The sequence below is a fragment of the Somniosus microcephalus genome, chromosome 2 (genome assembly GCF_052327205.1).
Source record: "Somniosus microcephalus isolate GS21.2 chromosome 2, FLI_Smic_1.0, whole genome shotgun sequence".
NCBI lineage: Eukaryota > Metazoa > Chordata > Chondrichthyes > Squaliformes > Somniosidae > Somniosus > Somniosus microcephalus.
Genome location: NC_140988.1, coordinates 104,808,760 through 104,832,204, shown reverse-complemented (window position 1 = coordinate 104,832,204; position 23,445 = coordinate 104,808,760). Strand labels below are relative to the sequence as shown.

Genomic DNA, 23,445 nt, shown 5'->3' with positions numbered 1-23,445 from the left:
ACTTGGCATTTATGTTTTCAGCATATAACTTTCAGCTGGGTTAAATAATTAATTTGCCTCCTCTTAGCATGGACTCTATGAAACCCATGATACATATTTCACATTACTTGCAGCTAATTGCAGTGAGGACTACACATCGTTATACAGCACTATACATTAAAGCGACGAGTGCTTGGTGACAGAGCTGTGGTCATCCCTGGTCGAGGGTGCTGGAAGCTTGTAGGGAGAAGTAGGGCAATAGCTTACAACAGATTTGGCATTGTGCAGTCTGTCTCAGTAAGTAGCCCTAGAGTAGGTCTAGAGATGTGAGCTTGCGATGGGTAGGTCATTGGCTCACAGAAGAATCCCCATATCTACTGGTGTTTAACTGCGTTAAATATAACGACTTGTATTTATATTGCGCCTTTAGCATTGGAAAAAAAGTCCTGAAGCACTTCACAGATGGGTATCGAGTGAAAGGTGATATTAGGAGGGGTGACCACAGGTTTGGTCAAATAGGTGGATTTTAAGATGGGTGTTGGAGGAGGAGGAGAGGTTTGAGAAGGGATATCCAGAGTGTAGGATCTGGTGGCGGGGTGGGCAGGATTTGTAGAGCTGAAGGAATGAACAGATAGGGAGGGGTGAGGCCATGAAACGACTTAAATGGGAGGATGGGAATTTTAATTTGAAGGGAGGCATACTTAGAAATGAACAAATCTGAAAATTAGTAACAATTTCAGGGCCTGCCTGGGTCCAAGGGCTTGAAGCTAATTGACAGCCAGATCACGAGGCAGCAGATGCAGCAGCAGTGCTGTCATGGGTGTGGGGCTGGCCTTAAGAGTTGTGTGCCTTCAGCTTGCAAGTGCCTTCTACAGGAGGCATCCTTGGGTGGGATGGGCCGTGGGTATGGCACCGTTTGAGAAGAGTTGGTTGTACATGAGGTCAAGGCTGTTGGTCTTGGCATGGTGGGGGAGGAGGAAAGAAAGTTGTATGAGTATTTGTGTGTGAATTGTTGAATTTTTAAATATATTTCTGAAGTTTATTTTGAGGAATATATGGTGTGGCTTGTGAGGAACAATTGATATCAAAAAATGTTATGCTGCAAAATGATGGAAGTTTTTTTTGGCGTACAGAAGGTAGAAAAACAAAGGCAGCACACTTAACCAATGAGAGGAAAGGTAATTGATACTATGGTTACTGCAGACATATGGCGTGACTAGATGGATAGGCAGATAACGAGAAGGAGGAAGGAGTCACAACTGATTGAGAGTAACCCAGGACTACTTCAAAGGACTTTCTATTTCAGATGTTTGTTAATTCAGCTCCCTCATGTGATTTCAAACAAGCTATCCCAGAACAGTGTACAGTGTTGAACGATAAAAGCAATATTTACAAAAATATTAAAGATATGTTGAAGTTAATGACACACAACTGGTTTCATTTTAAATGGATATGGCTGGTGAGAGTCCATCTATAAAATGAGACAAAGGTGACCCATATGCTATTTGTCTGAACTGAATTTTAAACCAAGATCAAAGTGATAAAGTCAATTTAACCCACTGTAGCAATCAGTACGATAATCAAGTGTCTCCTTTAAGATCGTTTTAAGTTTCGAAGTGTTGATCAGAGCACCGTACCGTTGTGTTGTGCGAAGCAGTGGCACTGAAGCTCATTATGAAGTTTGACGTTAAACGGGGCCAAATGAAGTCAGATGGAAATGGTCGTTGGACTGTCTGCCGCATGTCAGGATCTTCATTAATCATTCTCTGCCTGTTCCAGGGGGAAATAAACAATCATCTAAAAGTTAGAGTCACAGAATGATACAGCACAGGTGACCATTCGGCCCCTCTCGTTTCTTTTGAAAGAGTTACCCAATTGTCCCACTCCATGCCTCTGTCCCCAAAGCCCTGTAAATTTTTTCCCTTCAAGTATTCATCCAGTTCCCTTTTGAAAGTTGAATCTGCTTCCACCACCCTTCCAGGCAGTGCATTCCAGGTCACAACTCACTGCGTAAAAAAACACATTCATGTCGCCGCTGGCTCACCCTGAATCAGTGTCCTCTGGTTACCAAACCTTCTGCCACTGGAAACTGTTTGTCCTTATTTACTCTTATCAAAACCATCCATGATTTTGAACACCTTCATCAAATCTCCTCTTCGCTTTCTCTGCTCTGAGAACAACTACTCCAAATTCTTCAGTCTCTCCACATAACTGAAGTTCCTCATCCCTGGTAACATTCTAGTAAATCGCCTCTGCACCCTCTCTAAGGCCTTGACATCCTTCCAAAAGTGTGATGCCCAGAATTAAACACAATACTCCAGCTAAGGCCCAACCAATGTTTTATAAAGTTTTAGCATAACTTCCTTGCTTTTGTACTCTTATGGTTGCGAAATTCAATCCCATAGTGCTGGTAGTTCTGGTGTTTTTTTTTTTTTTTTTTAAATGGCATCTGCCTCGTTTGCACCCACTTCTGGCATGGTCCACGCTGTGTTTCACCTTGGTGAAGGTGATAGCGTGGGCAGTACATGCATGCGTCGGCAGTATAAGGAACGGGCAGATCGTGACGTCAGTCAGCTGGTGGGGGGTCCCTCGTGAGTTCAGCTGCATAAGGGACCCCACCCCCACCAGCGCTACTTAAATGGATACATCCAACTTGCAGGCAAGTTGCTTCTTGCTTTTATACTGGCTCTTAGAGTTTGCAGGAGCACTGGGTTGCTGGAAGAGATTTCAAAAGTTGTTAAAGTGTGCAGGGATTGCTGCTGGGCGTTGGGAAGGCGTTGGCTGCTACTGGAAGGCCTCTGACTACACCACTTGCTCCCAGTCATGGGGGCTCTAGTTACAGCATGACAGGAAGATGGAGCAGGGGCAGCAAAGAAGACAAGCTGCTCGCTGAGGGAGGAGGGAGGCTCTCAGCAGGAGGCCTTACCCACCTTGGGTCTTCAGGGAGAACTTCGCCTACCTGCTCCTAAGCCAGGAGCAGTGTGTTCGGCGGCTCCACTTCAGCAAGAAGGTGGTCACAGAGCTCTGCCACCAGTCTTCAAGGTGACCGTGGCCCTGAATATTTGTACCAGCGGATCCTTGCAGGCTGGAACAGGTGACATAGCAAACATCATGCAGTTCGCCATCCATCGCTGCATCCGGGAAGACAAAGGCTCTGTGCGCTAGCAGAGGAGACTTCATTGCCTTCTCTCTAAACAGAGAGAAGCAGGAGGAGTGCGCACGTGGTTTTGCCAGCATATTGGGCTTCCTCATGGTGTCAGGTGCCATCGACTGAACTCATGGCTTTGCGGGCACCGCATCTCAATGGTGAGATGTTCCATAACCGCAAAGAGCTCCACTCACTTAATGTGCAGTCAGTGTGTGACCACGCCCAGCACAATGGTGAATGCCCGCTATCCTGGCAGCAATGATGCGTTCACCCTGCGCCAGAAATCTTCCAGCCACCACATCAAACCTGAGGAGGCTGCTCGGCGACAAAGGCTATCCGCTCTACACCTGGCTGGTGACTCCCCTCAGCAACCCCATCACTCGTGGCCAGCAGTCATAAAATGATAGCTATGCTGCCACGAGGAACGTCATCTAGCTGACCATCGGGGTGCTGAAACGGTTCCGCTGCCTTATCCGCTCAGGAGGAGCCCACCAGTACTCACTGGAGCAGGTGTCCCAATTACATTGGATATACAGCACAGAAACAGGCCATTCGGCCCAACCAGTCCATGCTGACGATTATGCTCCACTCGAGCCTCCTCCCATCTTTCCTCATCTAAATCGATCAGCATAACCCACCACTTCCTTGTCCCTCATACGCTTATCTGTATCTATACTATTCACTTCAACCCCTCCCTGTGGTAGCGAGTTCCACATTCTCCCCACTCTCTGGGTAAAGATGTTTCTTCTGAATTCCACAAGTCCACAACTTGACCATCATGAGGACACAGACCTTGCCTCCACGGGTTCCGTGACCACCTCAGGAGGAGGAGGTGGAGGAAAAGGGAGGAGGCAGCCTGCACAGACACCTTCCGGATGAGCTGTCCATGAGCGCATCATCAGACCCCAGATCCCTGTTGCTCAACACTTCCCCACTTTAACATCCCTCTGCCACAGAACATGAGCGTCCTCTTGGCCACAAAGCTGAAATGAGAGCCACCACAAAACAAACATTCCATACCACATTAATAAATCATTCAATCCAATACTACATAAAGTCAACCAATCACCCTTGTGCATTCCCTTAGTGCCTGCCATCGTGAGCCTTTGCCTGTCCTAGTGCTCCCATGAAGTGCTACCTCAGTGGCTGCAGCATGGCTGGTGGAAGGCCTTCATTTGTGTACATACACCCCCAGGTCACTGCTCCTGCATTCCCTTCAAAATTATGCTAGTTTATATTGCCTCTCATTCTGCCTATCAAAATGCATCGCTTCACACTTCTCCGTGTTAAATTTCATCTGCCTTATGTCTGACCATTTCACCAATCTGTCTATGTCCTCCTGAAGTCTTTTACTATCCTCCTCACTGTTTACTACATTTACAAGTTTTGTGCCACCTGCAAACTTTGAAATTATGCCGTTACTTAAAGTCCAGTTCATTAATATATATGAAAATGAGCAGTGGTTCCAGTACCAACCCCTGGTGAACACCACTGTATACATCCCTCCAGTCTGAAAAACAACTGTTCACCACTACTCTCTGCCCCGTAGCCAATTTTGTATCTACATTGCCACTGTCCCTTTTATCCCATGAACTTTAATTTTGCTAACAAGTCTATTATGCGGTCCTTTGTCAAATGTCTTTTGAAAGTCCACATCAACCTCATCGCTGAAGGTAAGCATGCAGGTGCAGCAGGCGGTTAAGAAGGCAAATGGTATGTTGGCCTTCGTAGCGAGAGGGTTCGAGTACAGTGTGGTAAACCACTGTTGTTCACTTCACTGTTGTTCACTTCACTGTTGTTCACTCTTGCCCATTGTTGTACCTGTCTGTGCATGCCTCAGCTGGCTCCGCCCCTGGCTCCACCCACATGCCCTGGTATAAAGGCGGCTGCTCTGCAGTTCCCCAGGCATTCAGGACCGGTCGACCACTAGAGGCATGCCTTCGTTCTTTAGCTAATAAAAGCCTGTTTGTTACTCTCTTAACTTCCAGTCTTTCTCAGTAATTGATAGCGCATCAATTTTATTAGCTAAACTTTTTTTTCGATGGAGCAAATCCTCAAACCAGCACGCCTGGAACTAGACCCTCAAGAGGCGGATTCATCTACCAAGTTCGCACACTGGCTGCGATGCTTCGAATTTTTCCTAGAAGCCTCCGTCGAAACTGTTCAAAACGATGGCGACAAACTAAGGGTTCTGACCTCCAAGGTGAACCACCAAGCTTATTCGCTCATCCAAGATGCGACTACCTACAAGGGTGCTCTCGACCTCCTTAAAGAACAGTACGCACGCCCGGTAAATGAGGTTTACGCCAGACACCTCCTGGGGTCCCGCAAACAGCAACCCGGGGAATTGATGGAGGTATACCTACGGGCGCTGAAGGTGCTCGGCCGGGCCTGCAAATGTAAAGAGGTGTCGGCCGCGGTGTACACGGAGGAACTTGTCCGGGACGCCTTCGTCGCGGGCCTCAGGTCCAACTACACCCGGCAGAGACTGTTGGAGCAGGGCGAACTCGACCTGAAGGCGGCCACGGCCCTCGCACTCTCGCTAGACGTGGCCCACCGGAATATGGACGCCTACTCCCCTGACCACGCGGCCGCATCGTGGATGGTGCGGGCGCCGCCACCCTGGGACACGGTAGGACCGCCACCCTGCGCCGCGCCGCGCCACAGGCCCAACTTCTGCAGCGATGTCCCGGGGCCCGAAGTGTTACTTCTGTGGCCAAGCCAAACACCCCAGAGCGCGCTGCCCGGCGAAAAACGCTACTTGCTCTGGTTGTGGGAAGAAAGGGCACTACGCCAGCGTCTGCAAGGCTAAACCTACCCCAAACTCCAGCAGTGCCGCATGTGGGCCGAGCGGGCCGCCATCTTGGACGCCGCCATCTTGGACGCCATCTTGTACGCCTCCAGCCGCGTGTGGATCATGGGCGCCGCCATCTTGGACGCCTTCGACCATGGGTGATCCGTTCCGGCCGCCATTTTTGCAACGGGCCCCCGACTCACCCACCGCCTCACCTGATGACTGCAGCGACACGCCTGACCCTACGCTGGCCTCCGTTACACTGGACCAATCTAGACCTCACCAACTAGCCAGGTCCATGATGGACATTAAGGTAAACGGCCGCGCCACGACCTGCCTTTTCGACTGCGGGAGCACGGAGAGCTTTATCCACCCTGACACGGTGTGGCGTTACTCTCTCCCGGTCCTGCCAGCGCGCCACCGGGTCTCTATGGCCTCCAAGTCCCATTCAGCGGACGTCGGCGGCTACTGCGTGGTGACCCTTTCGGTGAGGGGCACAGAGTACAGAAACTTTAAACTGCTTGTCCTGCCCCACCTCTGCACTGCCGTTCTACTGCGGTTGGATTTTCAGTGCCACCTTAAGAGTGTCACGATGGCGTACGGTGGACCCCTTCCCCCACTCACAGTCTGCAACCAGCAGTTTTCAAATTGCCCGCCGCGCACCTTTTGCAGCCTCTCCACGCTTAAAGTCACCCCCCCCCCCCCCCCCCCCGTTGTTCGCCAACCTCGCCCACGACTGTAAGCCCATCGCCACCAAAAGCAGGCGATACAGCGCTGGTGACAGAGTTTTTATTAAATCTGAGGTGGAGCGGCTCCTGAAGGAGGGGATTATTGAAGCTAGCACCAGCCCCTGGCGAGCCCAGGTTGTGGTCGTCAAGACCGGCGAGAAGCAGCGCCTGGTCATTGACTACAGCCAAACAATAAACCGATATACCCAACTGGACGCATACCCCCTCCCCCGCATATCTGATATGGTCAATCAGATCGCACAATACCGCGTATTCTCCACCATTGACCTTAAGTCAGCATATCACCAACTCCCTAGCCGCTATGAGGACCGCCAGTATACTGCCTTCGAGGCAAACGGCCGCCTCTACCACTTCCTTCGGGTTCCCTTCGGCGTCACCAACGGGGTCTCCGTTTTCCAAAGGGAGATGGACCGGATGGTCGACCAGAATGCGTTGCAGGCCACTTTTCCCTACCTGGACAATGTGACCATCTGCGGCCATGACCTGCAGGACCATGACGCCAACCTCGACAAATTCCTCCGCACTGCCCAACTCCTAAACCTTACGTATAACAAGGAGAAGTGCATATTCATCACAACCCGCCTCGCTATCCTTGGCTGTGTTGTGGAACACGGAGTCATCGGCCCCGACCGGATGCGTCCCCTTATGGACCTTCCCCTGCCCCACTGCCTCAAGGCCCTGAAGAGATGCCTGGGGTTTTTCTCCTACAACGCCCAGTGGATCCCTAATTATGCGGACAAAGCCCGTCCACTTATCAAGTCCACCTCTTTTCCCCTGGCGGCAGAGGCCGGCTTAGCCTTCCACTGTATCAAAGAGGACATTGCTAAAGCCACCATGCACGCGGTGGACGAGTCCATCCCTTTCCAGCTGGAGAGCGATGCGTCCGACTTTGCCCTGGCCGCTACCCTTAACCAGGCGGGAAGGCCCGTGGCCTTCTTTTCACGAACCCTCCAAGGCTCCGAAATCAGACACTCCTCTGTCGAAAAGGAGGCCCAGGCCATTGTGGAAGCTGTGCGACATTGGAGGCATTACCTGGCCGGAAAACGATTCACCCTACTCACTGACCAGCGTTCAGTTGCTTTTATGTTTAATAACAAGCAGAGGGGCAAAATCAAAAATGACAAGATTTTGAGGTGGAGAATTGAACTTTCCACCTACAATTACGAGATCTTGTACCGGCCCGGGAAACTCGATGAGCCCCCGGATGCTCTATTGCGTGGCACCTGCGCCAACGCACAGGTTGATAGACTGCGGGCCCTCCACAATGACCTCTGCCACCCGGGGGTCACCAGGTTCTTCCATTTCATCAAGGCCCGCAACCTGCCTTACTCCATTGAGGAGGTCAGGACCATGACCAGGAACTGCCAAGTCTGCGTTGAGTGCAAACCGCACTTTTATAGACCAGACAGGGCTCACCTGATAAAAGCCACTCGCCTCTTCGAGCGCCTGAGCGTTGATTTTAAAGGGCCTCTCCCCTCCTCCGACCGCAATGTGTACTTCCTCAACATTATTGATGAGTACTCCCGTTTCCCATTCGCCATCCCCTGCCCGGACATGACCAGTGCCACGGTCATTAAATGTCTGAACGACCTCTTCAACCTGTTCGGTTTCCCCAGCTATATCCATAGCGACTGGGGCTCATCGTTTTTGAGCGACGAACTCCGCCAGTACCTGCTCGCTAGGGGTATTGCCACAAGCAGGACCACCAGTTACAACCCCCGGGAGAACGGACAGGTGGAAAGAGAGAATGCGACAGTTTGGAAGGCCGCCCTGCTAGCCTTAAAGTCTGGGGGCCTTCCGACCTCCCGCTGGCAGGATGTGCTCCCCGATGCGCTCCACTCTATTCGGTCACTGCTCTGCACTGCCACTAACGCCACCCCTCATGAGAAAATGTTTGTCTTCCCAAGGAAGTCCACATCGGGGACATCGCTACCGCCATGGCTGACGTCCCCAGGGCCGGTCCTACTGAGAAGACACGCGAGGACCCATAAAACGGACCCCCTGGTCGAGAGGGTCGACCTCCTCCACGCCAACCCCCAGTATGCTTACATTGCGTACCCGGACGGGCGGGAGGACACAGTCTCCATACGAGACCTCGCACCCTCGGGGGCCCCTGAAACCAACATCACCGCTACCCACAATGTACCGGCGGCAACGGACCCATACCTAACCCCTGTAGACGGCACGCCGTGGCCCCGTGACCCGCCATTGATCACCAACCAACTCAACACCCAGGAGGACGACACGCCAGTGCTCCGGCCCACACGGGACTCGGCGTCGGAAGCTGCACCACCTCAGCCGTCGCCACGACGGCATACAAGACCCCCAGAAAGACTTAATTATACGAACTTTTAATACACTTCACCCCGTCGGACTCATTTTTAAGCAAGGGGTGAATGTGGTAAACCTCTGTTGTTCACTTCACTGTTGTTCACTCTTGCCCATTGTTGTACTTGTCTGTGCATGCCTCAGCTGGCTCCGCCCCTGGCTCCACCCACATGCCCTGGTATAAAGGCGGCTGCTCTGCAGTTCCCCAGGCATTCAAGACCGGTCGACCACTAGAGGCATGCCTTCGTTCTTTAGCTAATAAAAGCCTGTTTGTTACTCTCTTAACTTCCAGTCTTTCTCAGTAATTGATAGCGCATCATACAGGAACAAGGATGTCTTGCTGCAGTTGTTCAGGGCCTTGGTGAGACCACATCTTGAGTATTGTGTGCAGTTTTGGTCGCCTTATCTGAGGAAGGATGTTCTTGCCATGGAGGGAATGCAGCGAAGATTCACCAGGCTGATATCTGGGATGGCAGGAATGACGTATGAGGAGAGACTGGGTCAATTGGGCTTGTACTCGCTGGAGTTTAGAAGAATGAGAGGGGATCTCATTGAAACTTATAAAATTCTAACAGGACTAGACAAACTAGATGCAGGAAGGATGTTCCCGAAGGCCAGGGAGTACAGAACCATGGGTCACAGTCTAAGGATAAGGGGTAAGCCATTTAGGACAGAGATGAGGAGGAATTTCTTCACCCAGAGAGTGGTGAACCTGTGGAATTCTCTACCACAGAAGGCAGTAGAGGCCAATTCACTAAATATATTCAAGAAGGAGTTAGATATATTCCTTAAGGCTAAAGGGATCAAGGGATATGGAGAGAAGGCAGGGACAGGGTACTGAATTTGGATGATCAGCCATGATCTCATTGAATGGCGGAGCAGGCTCGAGGGGCCGAACGGCCTACTCCTGCTCCTATCTTCTATGTTTCTATGTAACCCTCTCCGTTACTTCGAAGAACCCAATCAAGTTAGTCAAACACGATTTGCCTTTAACAAATCCATGATGACCTTCATTGATTAGCCCATATTTTCCCAGTGTCAATTAATTTTCTCCCGGATTATTGTCTCAAAGTTCCCCCCACCACTGACATTAGACCGACTGGCCTATAGTTGCAGGGTTTATCCCTCTCCCCTTTTTTGAACAGGAGGATTGGAAGATTGTGGCCAGAGCCTCCACAATATACACCCTTAGTAACCTAGGATGCATCCCATCCGGACCAGGTGGCTTTTGAATACTGCCAACCATCCTCTATTTTTATCCTACCCAATATCGCTACTACCTCCTCCTTTACTGCTACAGAATTTTCTTTAGTGAAGACTGATGCAAAGTACTCATTTAGTACCTCAGCCAGGCCCTCTGCCTCCACAAGATGACCTCCTTTTTGATCCCTAATTGGCCCCACCCTTCCTCTGACTACCCTTTTACTATTTGTTTATAAAAAGACATTTGGGCTCTCTTTTATGTTAGCCGCTAATCTATTCTCATATACTCTCTCTTTTCCCCATTTATTCCCTTTTTTTAGATCGCCTCTGTACTTTCTATATTCATTTTGATTCTCTACTGTAATATCAATTGTATATTTGTAAATAAGCATTCTTTTCCCATTTCATTTTAATTTCTATATCTTTAGTCATCCAACTGCTTTGGATGTACTTCCTTTCTCTCTTCCCGCCCCCCCATGAGAATGTGTCTACTCTGTACCTGAAAACCATATCCACTTTGAAGGCCTCCCATTGTTCAATTACTGTTTCGCCTACCAATTTGTGATTCCAATCCACATGGGCCAGGTCCCTTTTTAACTCACTGAAATGAGCCCTCCTCCAGTTAAGTATTTTTACGCTTGATTGTTCCTTGTTCTTTTCCATAACTATTTTAAACATGATAAACACTGCTCCCCAAATGAAACATATTCCACTTGCCCCAGTTAATTCCCCAGAACTAGATCCAGTACTGCTTCCTTCCTCGTTGGGCTGGAAACACTGATCAAGAAAGTTCTCGTACACATTTCAAGAATTCCTCCTCCTTTTTGCCCTTTACACTGTTACTATCCCAGTATATATTAGGATAATTGAAGTCCATTATCACTACTCTATATTTCTTGCATATTTCTGTAATTTGCCTGCAAGTTTGCTCCTTCCCACTATTTGGTGGCCTATAGTATACACCCAGTAGCACAATAGTTCCTCTAATGTTCTTTAATTCTAACCAAATAGATGCTGTCTTTGACCAACCAACTACATCATCCCTTTCCAGTGATATAATAGTTTATTTGATCAAAACTACCACCGCCCCCCTCCTTTTTTTCCTTCCCTATCTTTCCGGAGTACCTTATAGCCAGGAATATTAAGTTCCCAATCCTCCCCTTCTTTGAGCCAGATATCTATTATTGCCACTATGTCATAGCCCCATGTGGCGACTTGTGCCTGCAGCTCAACAACCTTATTTACCACACTTGGTGCATTTACGCACATGCACGCCAAACCCATCTTAGACTACTTCGCATTAGCCCAGTCTGAGCCCTCCTATTTCTGAACTATTCTGTGCTCTAATGCTATTCGTGTCTCCCAGTCCCCTTTCTCCTCAAATGTTTCATCCCATCTCCCTGCCAAAATTAGTTTAAACCCTTCTCCATGGCACTAGTTAACTCCCTGCGAGGAGATTGGTCCCTGTTGAGGTGCAACCCATCCATCTTGAATAGGTCCCTCCTGCCCCAGAACTAGTCCCAATGCCCCAGGAAACTGAAGCCCTCCCTCCTGCACCATGTCTCCAGTCATGTGTTAACCTGTCTTATCCTACTATTCCTACACTCGCGCATAGCACTGGCAATAATCCAGAGATTACCACCTTTGAGGTTCTGCTTTTTAACTTGCTCCCTAGTTCCTGAAATTATGATTTCAGGACCTCAATCCTTTTGCTTCTGTCATTGGTTCCCATATGGACGACAACTTCTGGCTGTTCCCCTTCCCCCCTCAAAATGTTTTGCACCCTCAATGATACTTTACCCTGGCACCAGGAAGGCAACACACCATTCGGGTCTCACGTTGGGGGTTGCAGAAACTCCCGTTTGCCCCAGACTATTGAATCCCCTATAACCACTGCATTCCTACACTTCACTGTACCCCTCTGTGCAGTCCTTTGTCCATCGATGCCATGCTCCAAACAGCACTCCTTTGAGGTGTTGTCACCCTCACTGAATACTGAGCACCACACTCCTGGAGGATTCCTGCACTTGTATTCGTTCATGGGATCTGGGCGTCGCTGGCAAAGCCAGCATTTATTGCCTATCCCTAGTTGCCCTTGAGAAGGTGGTGATAAGCCGCCTTCTTGAACCGCTGCAGTCCATGTGGTGAAGGTACTCCCACAGTGCTGTTAGGGAGGGAGGGCCAGGATTTTGACACAGCGACGATGAAGGGACAGGGATATATTTTCAAGTCAGGATGGTGTGTGACTTGGAAGGGAACTTGGGAGATGGTGGTGTTCCCATGCGCCTGCTGTCCTTGTCCTTCGAGGTGGTGGAGGTCGCAGGTTTGGGAGGTGCTGCCGAAGAAGCCTTGGCGAGTTGCTGCAGTGCATCTTGTGGATGCTAGACACTGCAGCCACGGTATGCCGATGGTGGAGGTAGTGAATGTTTAAGGTGGTGGATGGGGTGCCAATCAAGCGGGCTGCTTTATCTTGGATGGTGTCGAGTTTCTTGAGTGTTGTTGGAGCTGCACTCATCCAGGCAATTGGAGAGTATTCCATCACACTCCTGACTTGTGCCTTGTAGATGATGGAAAGGCTTTGGGGAGTCAGAAGGTGAGACACTCACCGCAGAATACCCAGTCTCTGACCTGCTCTTGTTGCCACAATATTTATGTGGCTGGTCCAGTTAAGTTTCTGGTCAATGGTGACCCCCAGGATATTGATGGTGGGGGATTCGGCGATGATAATGCTGTTGAATGTCAAGAGGCGGTGGTTAGACGCACGCTTGTTGGAGATAGTCATTACCTGGCACTTGTGCGGTGCGAATGCTACCAACCACTTATCAGCCCAAGCCCGAATGACGTCCAGGTCTTGCTGCATGTGGACATGGACTGCTTCATTATCTGAGGAGTTGTGAATGGCACTGAACACTGTGCAGTCATCAGTGAACATCCCCACTTCTGAGGTCGTGTTGAAGGGAAGGTCATTGATGAAGCAGCTGAAGATGGTTGGGCCTAGGACACTGCCCTGAGGAACTCCTGCAGCGATGTCCTGGGGCTGTGATGATTGACCTCCAGCAGCGATGTCCTGGGGCTGTGATGATTGACCTCCAATCACCACAACCATCTTCCTTTGTGCTAGGTATGGCTCCAGCCAGTGGAGAGTTTTTCCCCCCCGATTCCCACTGACTTCAGTTTTACTGGGGCCCCGTAATGCCACACTTGGTCAAATGCTGCCTTGATTCACAGAAATCACAGAATCACAGAAACCCCACAGTGCAGATAGAGGCCATTTCGGCCCATCGAGCCTGCACCGACACATATCCCACCCGATCCCCATAACCCCTACACCAACACATATCCCACCCTATCCCCGTAACCCCATGTATTTAATCCCCCTAACACTAAGGGTCAATTTATCATAGCCAATCAACCTAACCCGCACATCTTTGGACATTCAAGGGCAGTCACTAGAAACCTCACCTCTGGAATTCAGCTCTTTTGTCTATGTTTCGACCAAGGCTGTAATGAGGTCTGGAGCAGAGTGGTGCTGGCGGAACCCAAACTGGGCATCAGTAAGCAGGTTATTGGTGAGTAAGTGCTGCTTGATAGCACTGTCGACGATGCCTTCCATCACTTTGCTGATGATTGAGAGTAGACTGATGAGGCGGTAATTGGCCGGATTGGATTGGTCCTGTTTCTTGTGGACAGGGCATACCTGGGTAGTTTTCCACTTTGTCGGATAGATGCCAGTGTTACAACTGTACTGGAACAGCATGGCTAGAGGCGCGGCTAGTTCTGGAGCACAAGTCTTCAGCACGATAGCCGGGATGTTGTCGGGCCCACAGCCTTTGCTGTATCCAGTGCACTCAGCCATTTCTTGATATCACATGGAGTGAATCGAATTGGCTGAAGACTGGCTTCTGTGATGGTGGGGACCTCGGGAGGAGGCCGAGATGGATCATCCATTTGGCACTTCTGGCTGAAGATGGTTGCAAACACTTCAGCTTTGTCTGTTGCACTCACGTGCTGGGCTCCACCATCATTGAGGATGGGGATATTCATGGAGCCTCCTCCTCCCCGTTAGTTGTTTAATAGTCCACCACCATTCACGACTGGATGTGGCAGGACTGCAGAACTTTGATCTGATCTGTTGATTGTGGGATTGCTTAGCTCTGTCTATAGCATGCTGCTTCTGCTTTTTAGCATGCATGTAGTCCTGTGTTGTAGCTTCCCCAGGTTGGCACCGCATTTAAACATTTTTTTTTAAACTTTTTTTTTTTTTTTTTTTTTGGTACACCTGGTGCTGCTCCTGGCATACTCTTCTACACTCCTTGTTGAACCAGGGTTGGTCCCCTGGCTTGAAGGTAATGGCAGTGAGGGATATGCCGGGCCATCAGGTTACAGATTGTGGTGGAATACAATTTTGCTGCTGCTGATGGCCCACAGAGCCTCATGGATGCCCAGTTTTGAGCTGCTAGATCTGTTCTGAATCTATCCCATTTAGCACGGTGGTAGTGCCACACAACATGATGGAGGGTGTCGTCAGTGTGAAGGCGGAACTTCGTCTCCACAATGACTGTGCGGTGGTCACTGTTTTCAATGCTGTCATGGACAGCTGCATCTGCGACAGGTAGATTGGCAGGGGATGAGGTCAATACTGTATGTTTTTCCCTCATGTTGGTTTTCTCACCACCTGTCGCTGGCCCAGACTGGCAGCTATGTCCTTCAGGGCTTGGCCAGTTGTGGTGCTACCGAGCCACAGAGAAGTCCCCCACCCAGAGTACATTTTGTGCCCTTGCTACTCTCCGTGCTTCTTCCAAGTGGTGTTCAACATGGAGGAGTACTGATTCATCAGCTGAGGGAGGGCGGTAGGTGGTAATCAGCAGGAGGTTTCCTTGCCCATGCTTGACCTGAAGCCACGAGACCTCATGGGGTCCAGAGTCAATGTTGAGGACTCCCAGGGCCATTCCTTCCCGACTGTATAGCACTGTGCCCCCAACCCTTGGTGGGTCTGTCCTGCCGGTGGGACAGGACATACCCAGAGGTGGTGATGGAGGAGTTTGGGACATTGGCTGAAAGGCATGATTCTGTGAGTATGACTATGTCAGGCTGTTGCTTGACTAGTCTATGGGACAGCTCTCCCAATTTTGGCACAAATCCCCAGATGTTTGTGAGGAGGTCTTTGCAGGAGCAACTGGGCTGGGTGTGCCATTGTCTTGTCCGTAGCCGGTGCCGAGGTTGATGCCGGGTGGTCTGTCTGGTTTCATTCTTATTATGTTTCGTAGCGGTTAGTTACAACTGAGTGGCTTGCTAGGCCATTTCAGAGGGCAGTTAAGAGTCAACCACCTTGCTGTGGATCTGGAGTCACAGATAGGCCAGACCGGGTAAGGACGGCAGATTTCCTTCCCTAAAGGACATTAGTGAACCTGATGGGTTTTTACGACAATCCGATAGTTTCATGGTCACCATTACTGATACTAGATTTTTTAATTCCAGATTTATTTAATTAACTGAATTTAAATTCCCCAGCTGCCATGGGGAGTAACATAACCACTATGCTACCGTTCCAGAGAACTGCCTGCCTCTTCCTGCCCTGCCAGTTGGCCACTCACTCACTGTCCTGAGCTTTCTGTGGCTGTGGGGTGACCAGCTCCTGGAATATACGATCCAGGACATTTTCAGCCTCCCGTATGCCCTATAGTGATTCCAGTGAAATCCTGAGCTGGAGCTCTAGCAGCTGGAGGCACTGCCTGCACACATGGTCATCTAGAACATCTGAAGTGTCCTGAAGTTCCCTCATTACGCAGGAATTGGAGGCACTTCTTTTATTTGTTTTTCCCCCTCCAATTAACAATAGAATTTAGGCATTAATAAGCTTTAGAAGTTTAATCTTTAGGCATTTGTTAAATATGCCTCATTGAATTACATAAGCAAAGAAATGGAAAGAATCAACGTCAAAAAGGTAAACTATATATTGAACTGATCTCCACATAGATACAAAATCCACTAAAATGCAGTATCACATATACAGCAACCTTTGTATAAACTGCTCTTCTATTTCAGGATTGTCATTTTAGTAAAAATCCTTTAAGACATACCAGTATGTTCAAGGGCATAAAAAGTAAATACACAAAGATGCAACTTGCACACCTGATTGTTACGCTGCTTAAATGAGTAAAAATGCTGAAATTTAAACAAAATAATACTAACATATCACCAACTGAAATGTACAATACTATTATCAGACCAGATGTAAAATATTATTTCATTACCAAAACACCAGTCATTCAAATGATTAAAACAATAGGGTAAGTGGCACATTGCTGTACACAATGCAAATTTACATAAATTGGAGCTTTCTGTTCAGTATGCATTTTCATTTTACTAATTCAAATCAATTTTTCAGAAAATGAGACATGGACCGTGACTAATCAGGTTGTATAAAGTCTGCCAGAATAAGCAAGTCAGATGGTGTTAATGGTCTTTTCTTGCTCCATACATTCCAACTTTATTAAAGAAGTATTTCAAGTGAGACACCAAAAACATAACCTTGGTATCTGCTAGTCCCCTAGGTTAAATGTTGAATTTAAATTTACCTACATTTTCCATGTGTTTAATCTACCCCTAGCTGCTCTGTGTATGGGACAACTGTAGCCAAACTGTGCAAGCTCACTTTCAATGATACAGGAAAGACACAAAAGGACTGCCCACAGAGAGGTCACTATATGGTGTTCCCCATATACTGGGGCCACAGTTTTTCACCATATACATCAATGACTTGGATGAAGGAATAGAGTTGCATATCCAAGTCTGCAGATGACACTAAGTTAGGAGACACAGCAAGTTGTATAGATGGAGCAGGAAGTTGCAAAAGGACATAGACAGATTACGTTAAGTGAGCAAAACTGTGGCAGATGCAGTTCAATGTGCTGAAGTGCGAGGTCAAAGGAAAACAAGCCAGAATATTTTCTTCATGGCGAGACAATAGGAACTGTGGAAGAGCAAAGGGATTTCGATGCCCAGGAACACAAATCAGTAAAAGCTAGAGCACAGGTACTAGAAGTAATCAAAAAAAATGAAATGTTGGCTTTTATCTAAGGGGGATGGAAATAATGCTGCAGTTGTACACAGCCTTGGTCAGACCCCAATGGGGCACTGCACAGATTCGCCAGAATGACTTAAAGGTTTAAATTATGAGGACAGGTTGCGTAAACATGATTTGCAATCCCTTGGGGGAAAAATTGGGTTGCTTTGCACCTCCCGTTCCTAGCGCAGCACCGCTAACACCTCCCGTGAAATTCAGTGGGAGGTTAACGGTGGTGGTAGCTGATAGCGCCCTGCGGTGCTGCGCCACTGGCGAGGAAGTCAACACCGGGTGCAGCGCCCCGGCCGCAAACTTGGGTTGCGCCCCCATACCTATCACCGGACTGTTGCCTCACAGCGCCAGGGACCCGGGTTCGAATCCGGCCTCGGGTGACTGTCTGTGTGGAGTTTGCACATTCTCCCCGTGTTTGCGTGGGTTTTCTCCGGGTGCTCCGGTTTCCTCCCACAGTCCAAAAATGTGCAGGTTAGGTTGATTGGCTATGATAAATTGACCCTTAGTGTTAGGGGGATTAAATACGTGGGGTTACGGGGATAGGGTGGGATATGTGTTGGTGCAGGGGTTACGGGGATCGGGTGGAATATGTGTCGGTGCAGGCTCGATGGGCCAAAATGGCCTCTATCTGCACTGTGGGGTTTCTGTGATTCTGTGATATGTCCGACAGGGTCATGGTGGCGTTATTGCAGCCATTTCGGCACTGCTTAAAGGGCAGGTGTCGGGCAGCCATTTTTTGGGGGGCCAACTGCCAGCACCTGCCCCCTTCCCCTTTTTCCCCCCAATCGGGGTGCCGGCCACCATCGCTCAGCCCGGCACTCCTCGAGTGCCAGGCTGTTTTCCCGGCACCCTGGTGGTCCAGCAGGGTCCCGGTGCGCGCAGCGCTAGACCCTCCTTCCGTTTAATCAGGGGATGGAGGCCTGCAATGCCTGACGCTGTTGCACATAGCGCCGCAAAATTCACTTCTAGCGCCCCAAGGAGGGGGAGTGCTTCCAGTAGCGTCCTGCCTCCTGCTTGGGGCACTGCTACTGAATTTACTGCACAGGGGCGCTAACTTTTTCAGGGCGCTAAAATTTCCCCCCCCCTTGAGTTTAGAAGATTGAGGGGTAATCTAATTGAGGTGTTTAAAATCATAGAAGGATTAGATACGGTAGATACAGAGGATAGATAGAGAGAAGCTATTTCCTTTGGTGGAGGAATCCAGAACAAGGGGGCACAATTGTAAAATTAGAGCTTGGTCATTCAGGAGTGTAATCAGGAAGCACCTTTTCACACAAAAGGGGCGTGGAAATCTGGAATTCTCTCTTCCCAGAAGGCTGTGAATGCTGAGTCAATTGAATTGTTCAAGACTGAGATCGACAGATTTTTATTAGGTAAGTTATCAAGTGATATGGATCAACAGATGGTTAATGGAAGTTGAGGTACAGATCAACAAGCATCTAATTGAATGGCCTGCTCCTGTTCCTATGCTATAATACAATTATATAGAGTATACTATATATTTCATTTTAACTCAATACAGAATATAAAGGGAATGCTGGTCTCAGCATGATCCTGTGAAGTTTTCTCGCACAAATGAATTAAGAAACAGCACAGCAGGCACAATCAATTATCCCAATATAAAGCTATGCATTAGTGGCCTAGAAAGCAAAACAGGAAATACTGTACAAGCAAACTTGACCTTAAAAAAAAACAAATATGAGGGCCGATTTTAACTCTAGTCCTTCCAATGGGAATAGAGGGGTAGCAGCCCTAAAATCAGTGCTGCACTTATCATCCAGTTCCTGCTCCGATCTCACCCTACCCTATTTTAAGAACATAAGAAATAGGAGCAGGAGTAGGCCATTCGGCCCTTCGAGCCTGCTCCGCCATTCAATGAGATCATGGCTGATCTTGCCTCAATTCCATTCACCGCCTTATCGCCATATCCCTTGATGCCCTTACTAGTCAGAAATCTAACGACTTCTGTTTTGAATATACCCAATGACTGAGCTGCCACAGCCCTCTGGGGTAGAAAATTCCAAAGATTCACCACCTCTGTGTGAAGAAATTTCTTCTCATCTCAATCCTAAATGGCCTATCCTTTATCCTGAGGCTGTGGCCCCTGGTTCTAGACTCCCCAGTCAAGGGAAGCATTTTCCCAGCATCCACCCCATCAAGCCCTGTAATAATTTTGTATGCTTTAATGAGATCCCCTCTCATTCTTCTGAATTCAAGAGAATACAGGCCTAGTTTATTCAATCTCTTCTCATACGACAGTCCTGCCATCCCAGGAATCAATCTCGTGAACCTTCGCTGCACTCCCTCTAGGGCAAGTATATCCTTCCTTAGGTAAGGAGACCAAAATTGCACAAAGTACTCCAGGTGTGGTCTCACCAAGGCCCGATATAATTGGAATAAGACATCTTTATTCCTGTACTCAAAACCTCTTGTAATGAAGGCCAGCATACCATTTAGCTTCCTAATGGCTTGCTGCACCTGCACATTCACTTTCAGTGACTTATGTACAAGGACACCCAGGTCCCTTTGGGCACCTGCATTCCCCAATCTTTCACCATTTAGGAAATACTCTGCCTTTTTGTTTTTTCTACCAAAGTGGATAACTTCACATTTATCCACATTATCATCCATCTGCCATGTTCTCGCCCACTCACTGAGCCTGTCGAGATCCCCTTGAAGCCTGTTCACATCCTCTTCGCAACTGACACTGCCACCTAGCTTTGTGTCATCAGCAAATTTGGAAATGTTACATTTAGTCCCCTCATCCAAATCATGGATATAGATTGTGAATAGCTGGGGCCCAAGCACCGATCCTTGCGGTACCCCACTAGTCACAGCCTGCCATCCTGAAAAAGACCCGTTTATCCCCACTCTTTATTTTCTGTCTGTTAACCAATTCTCAATCCATGCTGGTATATTACCCCCACTTCCATGAGCCCTAATTTTGTTCACCAACCTCTTGTGTGGGACCTTATCGAAGGCCTTCTGAAAATCTAAATATACCACATCTACCGGTTCCCCTTTGTCTACTCCACTAGTTACATCCTCAAAGAACTCCAATAGGTTTGTCAAACAGGACTTCCCTTTCATAAGTCCATGTTGACTCTGCCCAATCTTACTATTAGTTTCTAAGTGCCCAGTTATTGCATCCTTTATAATAGATTCCAGCATTTTCCCAACTACTGATATGAGGCTAACAGGTCTGCAGTTCCCCGTTTTCTCTCTCCCTCCTTTCTTAAATAGCGGGGTTACATTTGCTATCCTCCAATCTGCAGGAACTGTTGCAGAATCTATAGAATTTTGGAAGATGACAACCAATGCGTCCACTATCCCAATGGCCACCTCTTTCAAAACCCTAGGATGTAGGCCATCCGGTCCTTGAGATTTATCGACTTTTAGTCCCATTAATTTTGCCCAGAGGCTTCACACTCCTACACCTCCTTCAATCACAGCACTGCAAAGTCAACAAAAAGATTGCTTACACGCCCCTCCATCTGGGAAATGGCATGAGCTAAGATACTATATTAAGTTTATTACCTACAATGATAAAATAGGGCAGGGGTCGTAAAAAGTGGCATTGTGTGTAAACTGTCCTAGACAGGGAGTCAGTAAGGTATTCAAGCGTAGGAGACATCATCCGCAAATGGAATCCTGTCCTCACCTGACTTTCACTTTCCAGCAGGAATCGCTAAACAATAAGGAACAGGAATGTTGATCTTTTCTCTCCCTAGCTCAGAGGAGCCGAAACTAACTGTAGCACCCCAATCAGCTAGCTTAGCACAGACGGAGCTGAGAGACTGTGAGATGTATTTTAATAAAGATTAGATCATGCAGGCAAGAGGAATTGACCTAGCCATGCTGACGTTGTGAAGAAAAATGGTTAATTAAAAAAAGATATAGCAGAGTGAATTACTATGCTGAAGCAATAGCTAATTTAGATAAGATTACTAGAACGGCACTACTTGGGTTCAGGTAGTTGTTTAGGCTGTATACAAGTATATAGCACCAACCATCGTGGTGCAGCTACTGGAAGCCGTAACTGCATCAGCCTTAGTGATTTCAAAAATAAAGTAGTCTTGCTTACAACATATCCCAACTTCCCTATAATTTGAAGAACCAGAGATAAAATATTGAAGCTGGGATAATCTCCTCTACATGTTTCAGTGCCATACCACATGGTGCATCTGCTCACTAAGATATTGGGGTAGCCTAGATTCCATTCTTAACAGATGCAGGGATTGACTTGTGGACTTTACCAATACTTGCTCGTAGGAACACAGCCTCCCTTCAAGTCTGGACATATTCGGGGTGATTTGAACTCTATTCACCTGGCGGAAATGGTGTCAAAATCTTCGCGCCCCGCTTGCTTCCCACCCACCGCCATCTTAACCTGCTATGTAACCACACTGCAAACTATTTTTTTTTAATGTATCTTGCAATGGTTAACAACATTATAGCCTTAATATAACTAGTCACCCATGTGTCAACCCACACTGCTTTTCTTAAATGTTTTCCTTTTAATTTTCCTATCATTCCTGAGGTGCTCCCCCAACGGCTTGAGCACAGCCAGTAGAAGGCTCGTGGTCAGTGAACTCTGGGAGCTCGGGCCCGAGCTGCAGATTGCAGATACCCTGTGATAGAAGACCACACAAGCTGAAAGGGGACTCCTCCAAACTTTCAGACATGGGGTGGTAGCTCCTTGGCAGGCTTTCCAATACTTCATACAATTGCATGTGTGCAGAAAACAGCTTTATTTCGAAGCTGGAGACCTGAAGTCTGCATCACTGTCCTGCTCAGCAAAGGTTGGGGCATAGCTTGCACTCTGGTGAGCCTTCTTTTCCACTACTCTCTGCTCCTGCTCACCTATGCTATGTGAATCACAGAGTACAGACTCTTTTTACTTGCTATCTACCACACCCAGGATGCCAATTTCTGTGCTGGTGCTTGGGAGGGATGGAGCGAGTGTTTATGCTTCTTCTGGAAGATTCCAGAGTCGTCTTCCACCGGTTCCAATGTTGAGAAAGAGCTAGAACAAGGGGAAAAGGACAAGAGTTAGAATGGCACTGAAAGGTTAGACAGTAGCAGATGATTTGCATCATTCTACAGCATAAAGTTGACAAGCTGCTTGAATGAGTGATTACTGGAGGTCAATGAAAGGGTACAATAGGTAAACACCCCGCTTTGTGCCATCACCAACGTTCTTGACTCTGAATGGACCAGGTCCATCTGGATGCGCAGCTAAATGCTTGCTAGTTTGTGCAGAAGCATATGGTGTGGGGAAGAAGTGTAAAGTGCTGGGGGGCGGCGCAGTTGGGCGGAAGTGCTATGGACAGATGTTATGCAGAGAAGTGGAAATAGAAAAAATGTGTACTCACCCTTGCTGATCTAGACAGGTCACTGCTGCACTTCCAGCACTGAATCCAGTTCCTCAGGATGCTGCTGTGCCGTCGATACTGTCTGTAGCCTCTCTCCATGCCTGCTGTATATTTTGCTTGCGCGTCTTCCTGCCATCAGATGGAAAGAGTCCCTCCCTCTGGGATAGAAATTCAGTTGGTTGCGCCAGTCGTTAGCGCCTTAGGAGGAGTAGATGTCGAGCGCTAGGCGCCCGGGTGCAGCGTGATCTGCGCCTCGCCCCAACCTCAGTAGACATTTAGCGCCGGCGGAAAGTCTTTGCGCGCGCAGATCATGAGGAGGTGGAGGAGGAGATTGGTGTGCCGGTACCACATAACACACTGATGGAGAGAAGCCAGCTCGCCACACCTGCCGTGCGCCCAACTTCCGGTGTCAGCGCCCCGGGCCGCTGGCTTAGCGCCTAATGATAGTCGTGCATCGCCTGTTTTAGCGCAGCAGCAACCTCTTAGGGCGATGCAACTGAATATCGGCGAAGGGGGCTCGACTTTGCGCCGGGCGCAAACTTTAGCGGCCGCCCGACTACCGCCCCAAAAGTGGCTATACTGAATTTCTAGGCCTCTGTGCCTTTACTGCCTGAATCAATATCTCCACAGATTAGGTTGTGCCTCCCTAACTCATACTTCACTCCTCCCATCACTCGATTCAGACAGGGAAAAAAAACTTCACAATTGAACGCAGCCTCCCTTTAAGAGGCGCATTCATGCTAGAAGTACAGCAGACCGCCCACAGGAAATCCTGACCTCCAAGTGGGCGG

General features: G+C 48.5%; 1 protein-coding gene across 1 annotated transcript in view; it reads right to left on the bottom strand.

The window, feature by feature from the left end:
- The window catches only part of tmem131l (transmembrane 131 like), a 216,624-nt gene that overhangs the window by 47,187 nt on the left and 145,992 nt on the right, over positions 1–23,445 (bottom strand). The window contains exon 17 of the mRNA XM_086012018.1: positions 1,617–1,749. Coding sequence (XP_085868144.1) covers positions 1,617–1,749 — 133 coding nt within the window. The remainder of the gene's footprint in view (positions 1–1,616; positions 1,750–23,445) is intronic.